The 12,557-nt window shown below is 41.0% G+C and overlaps 1 protein-coding gene across 5 annotated transcripts in view; it reads left to right on the forward strand.

The window, feature by feature from the left end:
* Nucleotides 1-12,557, forward strand: part of LOC311002053 (phospholipid-transporting ATPase ABCA1) — a 182,600-nt gene that overhangs the window by 66,972 nt on the left and 103,071 nt on the right. For 4 of the 5 annotated variants that reach the window (XM_083993263.1, XM_083993262.1, XM_083993265.1 and 1 more), the window contains 7 exons: nt 401-623; nt 4,825-5,046; nt 8,645-8,849; nt 9,128-9,244; nt 10,092-10,263; nt 11,218-11,349; nt 11,993-12,132. In XM_083993263.1, the coding sequence (XP_083849389.1) occupies nt 401-623; nt 4,825-5,046; nt 8,645-8,849; nt 9,128-9,244; nt 10,092-10,263; nt 11,218-11,349; nt 11,993-12,132 (1,211 nt within the window). Of the gene's footprint in view, nt 1-400; nt 624-3,913; nt 4,137-4,824; nt 5,047-8,644; nt 8,850-9,127; nt 9,245-10,091; nt 10,264-11,217; nt 11,350-11,992; nt 12,133-12,557 lie in introns of all 5 variants that reach the window. The other variant, XM_083993264.1, reaches the window with a different exon arrangement.

The raw sequence follows: 12,557 nt of genomic DNA on the forward strand, positions 1-12,557 counted from the left end.
CTGCTGACCAAAATAGTGACTGATTTAATTAGCAGATATCAGCAGCCATTAGTTTGGTGTTTGATGCATTTTTTACAGCCATTTGAGAGTGAGTGAAGTGGTGCATGCACAGTAAATTTTGGACAGGTGTTGGATCAAACAGTCCAAAAAAAAAAAATCCCATGCAACAGGTTCTCAGGTTCTTTCCCATGATATATTTTTATTTGCAGTTGAGGTGCGGTGTTTTCATGAGTCAAAGATCTTACCTCATAGATCAAGCACTATCAGCACTATTAGATTGCATTAGTTTTACTACGCAGACCTAATCATCTTGTATGCACTAGTGCCCCACCTGGCATTGTTGCCTCCATGTCAAAGACAGGAGACCTGACCTTTCCTGATTGCTTCCCTCATCAACCAGCTTCATCCAGAGTATTGGAGGCATCCTCCCTATGTTCCTGGTGCTGTCCTTCATGTACACCGTGTGCATGACCATCAAAGGCCTGGTGCTGGAGAAGGAGCTGCGGCTCAAGGAAGTGCTGCGTGCCGTTGGCATTCAGAATGGCGCCCTTTGGTCTTCAAGGTTCACAGAGAACATTGTTCTGCTCACAGTTCCCTGTTTGCTCATAAGTGTCATGGTCAAGGTCAGTAGAACGAGACACTCAGCGGGAAGAGTGGAAATACGAAGCATCAACATGTGAATGTAATACTCTAGTTAGTGGTGAGGTGACTGTTTTACTGGATGTCCAGAAAATCAAATATGCTGAAAATATTAACCACAGACATCATTTCACATAGAGTTTGAAATGATGTGTTTTTAGGAACATCAAATTATTATTATCATTATTATTTTTATACAGTAATTCCAGTTACAGGTATATACTGTAGCAACTAGTCACCTACAAATAAATAAAGCAAGCTTCTGACCATGCATCTGCATCTAACCACATGGTCAGATTGTCTTGTGGATCAGGTCAGAGGTCAGATAATTGTTTGTGCTTTGTATTTTGTCATTCTTGCCGTTGTCAATCATAACCAATCAATGAGCATAGAGTCAAATCACGATCGCTGATTTCTCAAATCACGCCTTTCCTTGGCCAATCAGTCGAGCGAGCACCCAAAGCTGTAATTTAGTCAAATTAAACGCCAATACGATTTGCCCTTTTATTTCCTGTAATTGCATCACCCCTCGCTCTCTGCCTTACACACAAAGAACACAGCTATGTAATTTCAGAAGTCAACATGTGGTACTGTACATTTCCTTGATTATGCCAAAAATTAATTATATCCGGCCACTGGAACACTGTTTACTATTTTACCTTATGTCAAATCCAATTTGCAGGCTAATTACCATAAGTGGAAGGAACAGTGGTTCACCAAAGAGCTCATATTCAAGGAGGGGCTTGTGTGTGTGTGGTTTAAAATGCCATTTGCAGTCCCAACATTTTTTTTTTGTTTTTTTTTACAATACACACTGCTGGAAAAGATACTGCTATGATTTTTATAGAAAAGAGGCTTCTTTTCTGTGTTTATCACTTATTAACAGTATTTGAACTCATGCATAACGTACACACAGGTTCAAAAATAAGACAACACAAGTGTCAACATCATTAAGCGCATGCAACATGGCGTCATTAGCCAACGAGTCATACTGTATGACATCAATCAATGGGCTAGGTTTGAAGAAAATGCACAATAGAATCAATTAGCTGATGTTGAGTTGTTTATGTAACGATCCTTCCAGTGGGTCAGTGATTTAGTGGAATATAATGCTCTTGCTTATCTGTTGAAATGATCCTCTGCTTTAGGATCGATCAGAAAAGAAGCACAAAAGAGGAGGCCCCTCATGACACATGATGTAGGAACATTATATTGGTCCTTTTTAGATCGAGCACACATCCGTCAACGACTCCTTGTCTTATAGACATTTGTTAATGAATTTTTTTTTAAAGAAAGGACGGTTAATTTAGATCGGCCTAATCAATTTTTGCAGTTTAATTAGAAAATGTAGCTGGCAAATAAAAACTGATATTTGAACAGCTGGGTGAAATGTAATTTCCCCTTCAGCCTAATGTGTTTGCAAGCCATCAACAATTTGTAAACATTAATAACAATAAATTGAGTTAGTTGAGTGCCTTGGAGGAGCAACTGCAAGCACAATGTGTATTCAGATCACAGGCCCATTCTAAATTATAATTTCACAGCCATTTTCAGCGCATTAATAATAATAGCAAATCAAATGGTAATTATCATAAGGCTGTATCTGGATTAGGTGTGACAACAACCAGTTTTGTCATCTGCACCTGAGTCCTCTGCCATTTTACACTTGTTTTCTCTTCCATTATGGAGAAGGCAATGCATTTATTATGTGGAAAACGAGACTGGTGTATTTGCACTGCTCCCTCTCTTGGCTCCCACCTCCAGCCAGCTGAATCAAGATCATCCTTACAAAGATCAACACCAATCAGTAATGATCAATACAAGTCACACCAGTGATTGAACCCTCTCAGTCGACCCACCTTCCAAATGTTTTGCCGAGCTAGAAGTCGGTCATTAAAATCTGATTAATTTGTTGTGTAACGCTCAGCGCTGAGAAAAGACTGCAAATGACAGTGCCACAGAACCACCTTCACAGTAGGAAGACAGCTATGACGTCTCATCAATCATAACGTCACACAAGTCAAAAAAATAAAGTACTTATAGGCAGAAAAGGGAACATCACATGTCCATTGACTCGTGCTGTTTAAAATTTTGACTAGTAGATTGTTTATCTACGAGAGAGAGAGAGAGAGAGAGAGAGAGAGAGAGAGAGAGAGAGAGAGAGAGAGAGAGAGAGAGAGAGAGAGAGAGATGCCGTCAGGCTTATCCCCGTTTACACCTGAAAGAAATCTGAATCTTCAGAAAAACATGTCAATGCAAGGTGTAAATTGAATGCATTGTAATTACGATGGCACTTTCGTAAGATCTCACCCAGCTGTAAATGCATATATAGTTTAATGGAAGCTGTAATTAATCAATGTTGCTTGTGCAGTGCAGAGTTCATCTCAGCTCTACACAATGTTTTGGCTTCTTTTAGCTCATTGTTTTGATTTCCGTGGTCACGGCTTTACTGCTTTGGTACAATCTTATCCCTCTCATTAGCACTGTCTCCAACAGCAGGCTGGGTCTTATCAGCAAACCAGCTCAGATAAACCCTCTGTACACTGTCTGTCGGCTCCAAACAGCAGACAAACACAAAGCATGGAGCATTTAGCAACTGAAGAGCCAGATATTTTCTTTGGGGGGTGGTGAAAAAAAAAAACAGACCTAAAAAAGAAGAGAAAATAGTGAACTTCAAATGATCTGCTGGTCAGAGATACAACTCCATATGAATGTTTACTTTGCTGACGTGACACGCATATCAACCTGTACTGTACCATGTCTTCTATCTTTTCAGATGTCCTTATTCGAATATTGAAACAAAATCTTAATGCTAATGCTAATGACATTTTCATATCAGATGTAAACAGGGTCACTGTCTTGCAGTGTTGGGCACGTTACCTTTAAAAAGTAATTAGTTAAAGTTGCTCTCACAAAAAAGTAACTGAGTTAGTAACTGAATTACTTCATTATAAAAGTAAAAGTAACTAAGTAATTACTTAATTATTTTGTAAAATGCTCAAATATGTCAATTTCCTTGGACTCGCCGGACCCTAACCCCCTCATAACCCTGACCCCCGTTTATCTGGAACTCACCAACTCACTGTTCCAGATAAACCGATTTTTTCCAACTAGTTGATAGACTGAAAAAATTGTGTATATAACAGTAACAGCGTTCTAACAGGGGGAACAGTCATTTTTTTGATTACTCGTTACTGAAAAAAGGAGCGCCGTTAGTAACGCCGTTATTTCCATCCCTGCTGTCTTGTCTGGTCTGGCTCCCATCACTCCTCAGGTTCCTCCGGTCCTTGGCTAGCTCCCTCCCCTTATACATGACCTTAGCCTGGATCTACTCCGTGGCCATGATCATAAAGGGTATTGTCGCAGAAAAAGAGGCGAGGCTCAAGGAGACGGTGAGGATCATGGGCCTGAGAGGTGCCATCTATTGGCTGAGCTGGGCCGTGTCTAGTGTGCTCCCGCTGGCACTCAGCGCCATGCTCCTTACCCTTATCCTGAAGGTGATTTCAAAAACGATTGAAACGGAGATTCAAGGAGAACCCAACACTACTTTTGGAGAGTTTCGGCCAAGTCTCATAAACTAATGAGGCTTTTGTTTGAAATAATGAAGATGTTAATCTAAAGTGAAACCCAAGCACCAAAATGAGATAATGTTACTTGACGATGACACAGTTGTATTTGAGAGTTCATTTAGCCTGTGCAAATTTAGAGGGCTTTTTCTATAATGAACATTCATACAGCTCCATGTAACAGTGTCCTTTCTAAAGGCTTTTAATCATAATTGCATCCATTACAATAGCACCATTATCCTAACAGTTCAAGTGCCTCTTTGAATTAGGCTTTGAGAAGACATCGGCATTATTGTGAGATGTAGGAGAATGGATGGATTCACAAGTAGCTCTCTAAAATTAGAGAAGGGTTCTCCTTCAGACTGGCAGAGTAAAAGAGTGACATGTTTAATGACTCTGAGATAATGCAAGTGGATTTCAGTCCATAAGAAAAATGTTTCCAATATTTTTAACCCATTTCGAAACACCTTTTCCTCTGCCACCTGTGTTTGAAAAATGAACCATCATAATCAAATCATCAAATTGACGTCTTTCATTGAATGTCTGTGTGTGTATTTTCTCAGATGTTCACACTTCTGTCTTTTTCCCCATCTCATTTCATTTATTTCTTCCGACACAGTACGGGAAAGTGCTGCGGTACAGCGACCCCTCGGTCATCTTCGTCTTCCTGCTGGTGTTCTGTGTGGCCACCATCACTCAGTGCTTCTTCATTAGCGTCTTCTTCTCTAAGGCTAACTTAGCAGCGGCGTGCGGTGGCCTCATCTACTTTGTCCTCTATCTGCCGCACGTCCTCTGCTACGCCTGGAGGGACGTCATGGGTTTCGGGGCCAAGGTTGCCGTGGTAAGTCCGTCTCTAGCGCCGCTGACAAGGTTTTTTTTTTAATATAATATATTTCCCCCCCTTGCTTTTATCATACATGAGCGTTGGCTCTTACTTCAGTTTTTTGTTTTTGCCACTACGTATAATCACACTTTGGCAATCACTCTCATTTGTTCTTTATCCATTTCCTCTTCCTTAAAAATCCAAGGTCTGATTTGGTTGGTCCTGGTTGTTATGAATGGGAGTAAATTGACTCTGTCAATAATGTCCATCATTGATTTGTCATTATAGTCTGCACCAGTCTCCTAATGAATAATGTGCCAAGTGCGTCTGAGTTGAATTGAGGCTCCAATAGAGCGGTTGCTTATTCAGACTTATTTTGGCTCCAACTTAAAGGATGTTATGAAAGCTGGACACACTCAAGTGACAGAAACATGGAACATTTGCATAAGAGAAGAGACTAGACAGACACACACAGAGGAAGTTGGGGGTTTTCTCCTACCCTTTAAGGGATAGAGATAAATAGCACACCATTGCTCAACTTTCAGTGTAGCCTTTCTGCGTGACCTTTATGCAGTGCCGGTATCATTTGTCCGCGAGCTGTCCTTTTCTGCAGACAAAGACACAAAAAATCTTGAATCTTCATTGCTGTGCGAGCAAGTGCATCTTCAGAGAATTTCAAACAGGTCATGTTTTCTTGTTTGTCAATTTCCACCAAAGCAGTATCAGGTGTGGGTGGGCAGGATAAACAGTCTCATGTTTTTCCGAGTTATCAAATTGAAATTTGGCAGCCGGTAATATCTTGCACTTTCTAAAACCTTGCGTTAGCCAACCAGCGTTGCCAACATATCTGCTGAAATTGCTTGTCTCGGCACAAGCTGGAAATCATGTCATTCCTTTTACTTTAAGAACCTTTTCAGTCCATTTCCTCTTACAGACTGCATGCAGGTTAGCTTGGCATTTTACATACAGTATAAGGCACTGCAAACCTTATTTAATCGCTACACAAAGTGCCATTGCAAGGTTCTCCCATGGCACTGAGATTTCTCTCCCCTGCTCCAGCTAGATGGATAGCCCTCTAGCCCTCTAATTAGCATGAGCAATGTTCCTCTGACCAAACCACTATCCAGTTCATCCCCACACTTTATCAGAGATGTGCATGTGTGTGCAGAGGTTTCTCTCTCTCCCCCAGCTCGGATGAAAACGACGTCATGCCGCCGCATACAAATTCTCCCCCACATTGTCCTTGATAATGAAGTCTTTAATCGGAACGGAGTTTCAAAAAGATCACCTGAATTTATATGAACAGTTTTTGATTGCGGCTCAGTGCCAAAGGAGAGCTACAGGCAACGTATCAGAGGGCACAGTCGCAATCCAGCTTCCTATCTACTGTACTCTGACTATTTTCTCCCTCTTTTACCTCTAGATTTTTAATTAGGTAGAAACAAGAGCAAGCCCAGAGTCCTTCTATGTTCTGCAAAACCAGAAATATTTTTCAATTAATCTTTCAGTCCTGGAAAAGTCACAAGGTAAAAAAAATAGTAATACTTGCAAAAAAAAGAAATGATTTAAAACTTCTCAGGTTATCCCCTTGCTGAAATCAATTAATTATTCTATTAATCAACAGCTGGCCACTGACTTACCTGTATGGATTTGTTCCAGACTTTCTTTGTCATACTGGGGCTCTTAATGTGATTTAAATAAAGAGCTGCTACTGAGATGATGTCTTGAAATAGCTTGTGCTGGTATATACTGTATGTGAAGATATTCAGGCTGCCAGTGCTGAACAGCTAAATGAAGTAATGTTTGATTTCTTATTTGAAAAATGAGCCCACAATAATCAGTTACTTTGATTAGGAAAATAGTTATGAATTTCTCATCAATTTGGCACATAGATAAATGAACAGCTGCAGCTGCTGCGTCATCTTTGTTTTTTGTTTTTTCCAAAATCCAGTTCGTTCTGATAAACACTGTTTAGGCAGGCTTTGTATTCTGACCGGACTCCAACAGTTTTCAAATAAAATCTCATCACACAGAAACACATTAGTCTCTGTTGTGATCCCCGTCCGTCATTCCAGCTCCATTTGTCAAAAAAAATGTCCTGGAAAATGACTTCTCAGACGGAGCGAGGGCCCCCCTGATTACTCCTCCTCTTAACAATGTTGTTTGTCTGCAGCCAGAGGAATGGTGGCTAAAGTCTGCAGTGCTGACATGTGTTCAATAGAGGGGGCCTGTCCGCCTCCCAACTCATGCCCTTTCCCAAATAGCCAAAGGAGAAGCTCCTGTGGTTTTGTCAGTCGTTCACATAGAGGTCAAGGATGGGTGCCCAGTAGCCCTGCTGTCACCTCTCATCTCCTGACTGACTGTTGATTGTTTGGCAGTAGATGGGCAGTGGAAGACAACACAGGAAGTGGCCAGCAGTAACAGTAGCCAGGCTAGAGGTCTGGCGTCACTGCAGAGCTTTTTGGGATCCTCTCCCTGGTAGCACGATGCAGTATGCAGCATCGGGTTTAGACTCGTCTCTGAAGCTTTCGGCGGCCGCTTCTTGCCGGAGAGAAAACGCTGTGAGCAAATGAGGCGTGATAAAACAGCTGGCAGGCAACATGGCAACGCTGAGTGATAGGCCGTGGCAGATGATGTCTCATGGGCAACACATCATTTGCAGTTTCCTATGTATGAAAGAGCCAACAAATCTTAGTCTGCAGCTCGCACACATTTGAGTCTCCATCTTTGTTTCTGACTAAATTTGAAGTCCTCCGAGATGTTCAAAGGCAACACAGCAATTAAAGCAGCTGATGTCTGTGCAGATATTGTTCTTCTGTCTGCTGCAGTTCCCTGATCAGTTATGTGTGTGTGATGTGGGTGGGAACAGTATCTCTCTCTCTCGAATAAGTCATCATTGAGTTCAGTAATCAAAGGCTGCCACTACACATCACGATGACAGATTCTTTGAGGTTATATCACAGAGTTTTTAAGGATGACTCATGAAATGCACTAAGGAGCTAGTTAGCTTAGCATTAAGACCCACCGGGAAACAGCTCATCATGGACGATGTCCGGAGTCACTCACTCATTCACTGCTCCCTACTTGCTAGATAGGGGATTCTATATGACTATATGGTGAGCTCACTGGTAAAATGAAAAAATACTTTCGGACACTACTACACCGCAATCATAACCGCAATCTGTGACCGCAAAGCATTATGGTATATATTACTTGCTTAGTGACCATCGGTTGTACATTGCTTTTCAAGCTACATTGTGGGATATTTTGAGTCCTCCATATAGGGTATATTATTACTTACTAAACATTCGGACTGCACTACTAAATGGCGTAGTCACTATATAGTCCAGTCCACCGTATACAGTAGTGAGTAGTGAGGGATTTCGGACGCAGCCATGCTGTGATTACTAGTAACAGAATCGGCCAACAAGGACATCTGAGGTTTGGTTATTCAGTAATAACATTTGTATCCTGTTTGTTGTTTAATCTGCACACACGTTTCCTTTCTTAATTTTAAGATAACCCCTCATCTTACTCTCAGTATTAAAGCAAATAAGAGTAATTCCCTAAATGATGAACAATGAACAAGTATTGTTTTAACTTTCTTCATTCCCAGAGTATATTGTCGTGTGTGGCCTTTGGCTACGGCTGTGAGAACTTCTCCAAGTACGAGGAGCAAGGCATTGGGATTCAGTGGCACAACATTGGCAAGAGCCCAGAAGAGGGCGAGCGCTACACGTTCATCGTGTCCATCATCATGATGCTTTTTGACGCAGCTTTTTACTGGACGCTCACGTGGTACATCGAGAATGTCTTTCCAGGTATTTTGGAGCAGATCTGTCCACAACAGTGTCTACTAGATTTCTTTATGCCGTCTTGTGGTGATGTTATCTTCTAAAAGAAGGAAAGGTGCCCAGCTTAATCAATAGCCAATTGCTGCCTAACAGACTAGTCTTCATGGTCTTCTCATCAACTCTAATTAAAAGAAGACAGGAGTTGTGCCAGGCTGTCAAGAGGAAACCTACACTGTAAAGTAGCATATTCCCTTAAACCAAGTTGTTATTAAAATGTTAATAATGTTCTCCACGCTCAATCCCAGGCCAATATGGAATCCCAAAGCCATGGTACTTTCCTTTCACTGCATCTTATTGGTGCGGGAGAGCTTCAGTGACTGACGTTGACCCTGGTTTGCTGAAGGACTCCGGTGTACAAAATGGTAAACTGCAATATCATTTTCAATTCTCACCTGTGGTGTGTAACTATGGCGTAAGCCGCTCAGGCATTATGTACTTGTCAGATTCTCAACAGCTCCCTCATGCACTGGAGGGAGCATAGTTCTAATAAGAAGTGTAAGTTAATTGGGATGGGTTGCAAACAAACATTAGCACCTTCTTTGTCACATGGGGTGATAATAGACTTTGGCACTTTGAAGGAAAAAAGGTGAGTTTCAAGTCAGAAACTTGTTAAAAAAAATAATTTCCAATTAACTTTGTGTAGAGTGAACCAAAGATATTTTTGTCCTTCACTGAAAAGCAGTGAATCAATCCTCCTATTTGACTATATATGGCATCAAATGAATCTTCACATACACGGTTGCCCATAAAGTTGGAATATAACTTTGTTTTTTACCTCTTCTCTTGAAATGCTTGTAATAATGTGATTTATTCTAATAGATAATGTCATGTACAGTAGATATCTTCTCAAAACTTTATTTATCAATCTCTTCCAAACCAATAACTGTGGAATTAAACCACAGTTAACCTTTATAATAAAAATAAAAAGAGGAATGTGTCCGAAAACAGAATTATTCCATCTTTATGGGCAACTGTGTAGATACAATGAATTTAAGAGGAAAAGCAACATTTTGTGTTTTGTCCGCCTTGGTATTAAAAGATAAGAAAAACATTTTTATTAGTGTGTGCAGATTGCAATTGAAAAGTTTTAATTAATTTAAAGTTTAATATTATTTTGTATTTCCTTTTGCCTCACTTTTTGGTTCTCAACATATAGTATTGAAGTGATTTTATATGGGTTTCTTTTTTTTAATGCATGTGTCTCTAAAGAATATATGGAGAAACCACCACCCAATATGAAAGCGGGGGTCTCGATCCGTAATCTCGTCAAAATCTACAAGACCGGAAAGAAGCTTGCTGTGGACGGACTAAGTGCGGACTTCTACGAGAATCAGATCACATCTTTTCTTGGCCACAATGGAGCTGGAAAAACAACCACGATGTGAGTTGCATTATCTGTTCCTCCCATGCTTTGCCACTTGGCTCAGTGTTCATGTAATTTCACAGGGTGAAACTAATCTAACTTGTACACAATGCCGACTGTACTGTTGCTACATTAATTCAGTGGTCACTGCTTTCAAAGAGTGACATCTTCTGAGAGGACATTTATCACACACAGTCAGCTGTTGTGTTGATAGTGAGAGTTATCTAATTGCTGTTTAAAAAAATAGTGGAAAAGGTTGGAAGGGGCTCAGGATGACAGCAAATAAATGAAACCCAGTGGCCCAGAAAGAATGAGCGAGAGGGAGCAAGTGATGCAAGACTAAGGGCTGAAGGGAAGACATCCGCTCTGAGCCACTGTAACGAAACATTACAGAGCACAATAACAGAAAGGACAGGGGAAGGACTCTGTCACACACTGATGCGCTGTGTATGTGTGTGTGTGGATGCATTTCCAGAAAGATACGAGAGCATCTTTCTATCTGTGTGGTTCCGTGTTTCACTGGATTTCTGCTTTTCGGTGGTCTGCGGAAACACTGTTGTTATTTCTTGCACTGCAGTGCTGTGATACTGCATGTGGCATTTTCCTGCTCAAGGCTTGTCAGTAATTAAAACATTATTAATGACCTGAGACTGAGGACAAGTTAATGGAGACGATATGGACAGTCAGTGCTCCAAATCGTCTGATACAGCACAACGGTGCTGCTTCCATTTTTCAGTCTTTGTGATGGAAAAATCTTTTTTTTTCCTTCATTATGATAATTAAATTACAACGCGTTGGTGACATTGGACAAAATGTCTATGGGAATGAATCGAATTCAACATTATGTTCTACCAGCTGCTTCTAAATTACAGGAGCGATGTGAAAATCAACAACTCAAATTAATCTCCGAGCCATTCAATCAGGATATTTGTGTCTTGTGTTTTTTTTCCTTTTCTTTTTTCTTCCCTATAGGTCAATCCTGACAGGACTGTTCCCGCCTACTTCAGGAACAGCCCTCATCAATGGATATGACATCCACGCTGACATGGATAGTATCCGGAAATACTTGGGAATGTGCCCACAGCACAATGTCTTATTTAATGAGTGAGTGACTGTAGCAGATAGCCATCCATCCACGTTCTCCACTGGTCATTAGTGTAATCATGTTTTGCCTCTGGTTTATTAAAAAAAGGATAAGAAAGAGGGTGAAAAAAAAAATCATTACAGAGCAATTTAATCATATGTATAATGAGAGCCCAGTCTCTGCTTATTTTTCACATCAACACATCATTATCACTTTACCTTTTTATGTTAAAAAACGAAATGAACTCGGTTCACTCGGTCCACTAAATTTCCCTCCTAATAGCGTCATTCCAAGCTATTATTCAGTTCACCTTTACAGTCCCCTCTATTTCTCTCTCCACAAACTGACGACTGCAACTCGACACAAGTCCTACATCATAATTATGGCTCAGCACCTGCAGATTACTTTCATTAATATTAATCCAACACAGTCAAAGCATCTGTATTAAACAGAGGTAAAATATTCATGCAAACATTGAGCCAGACGTTACAACGTATTACTTCAGTTCCCAGAAGTGCAGTTAGATTGGAGTTGGATCATTCTGCAAAATGCTTAGATATTTCAAACAACTGCATATAGGCTATAGGACGCCCTCCCTGATCGCTCATGCCTCCTCTCATGTCAGTCAAACGGGCGTTATGATATTATTTTCACCTTCCCCAGGCTGACAGTGGAGGAGCACATCTACTTCTACGCTCGGCTGAAAGGACGCAGCCGCGACGAGGTGAAAATTGAGATGGACCAGATGATTAAGGATGTTGGTTTACCACATAAGAGGAAGGATCTCGCTAAGAACCTGTCAGGTGTGTCTGTTTGCGTGACATCTTTTGCATCTGTGTATCTCAGAAGTGTCTGAGTGAAATTATGCCGAGATGTAAATTTTGTTTTTGATGTGCGCATCCAGCTCGTGTTGCTCGGCGCATTCACCCCACCCACCCCCACCTCTTGGGAAAGGAATATCATCTGTAGATTATCCTTTCTGTTCAGGAGAAAAGCTGAGCTGTTGCACCGCTCCTCTGCCAGAACACGTGCGCGCAGCTGTCTCCGACGTACATACACACACATGCGCCGTACCTGTGTGTGTCACAGGTTGTAATTCATTGTCTGGGGGGCATGAGCAAGTCCTGCTTGATAAATTGTCCCCAGTCACGGATTGCTTGTGAGCGAAATCACTGAAATATGACTTTCAAGGTTGATCTATGCTGACATTTCCACTACATTAGCACTA

Source organism: Trachurus trachurus (genome assembly GCF_905171665.1).
Source record: "Trachurus trachurus genome assembly, chromosome: 18".
Taxonomy (NCBI): domain Eukaryota; kingdom Metazoa; phylum Chordata; class Actinopteri; order Carangiformes; family Carangidae; genus Trachurus; species Trachurus trachurus.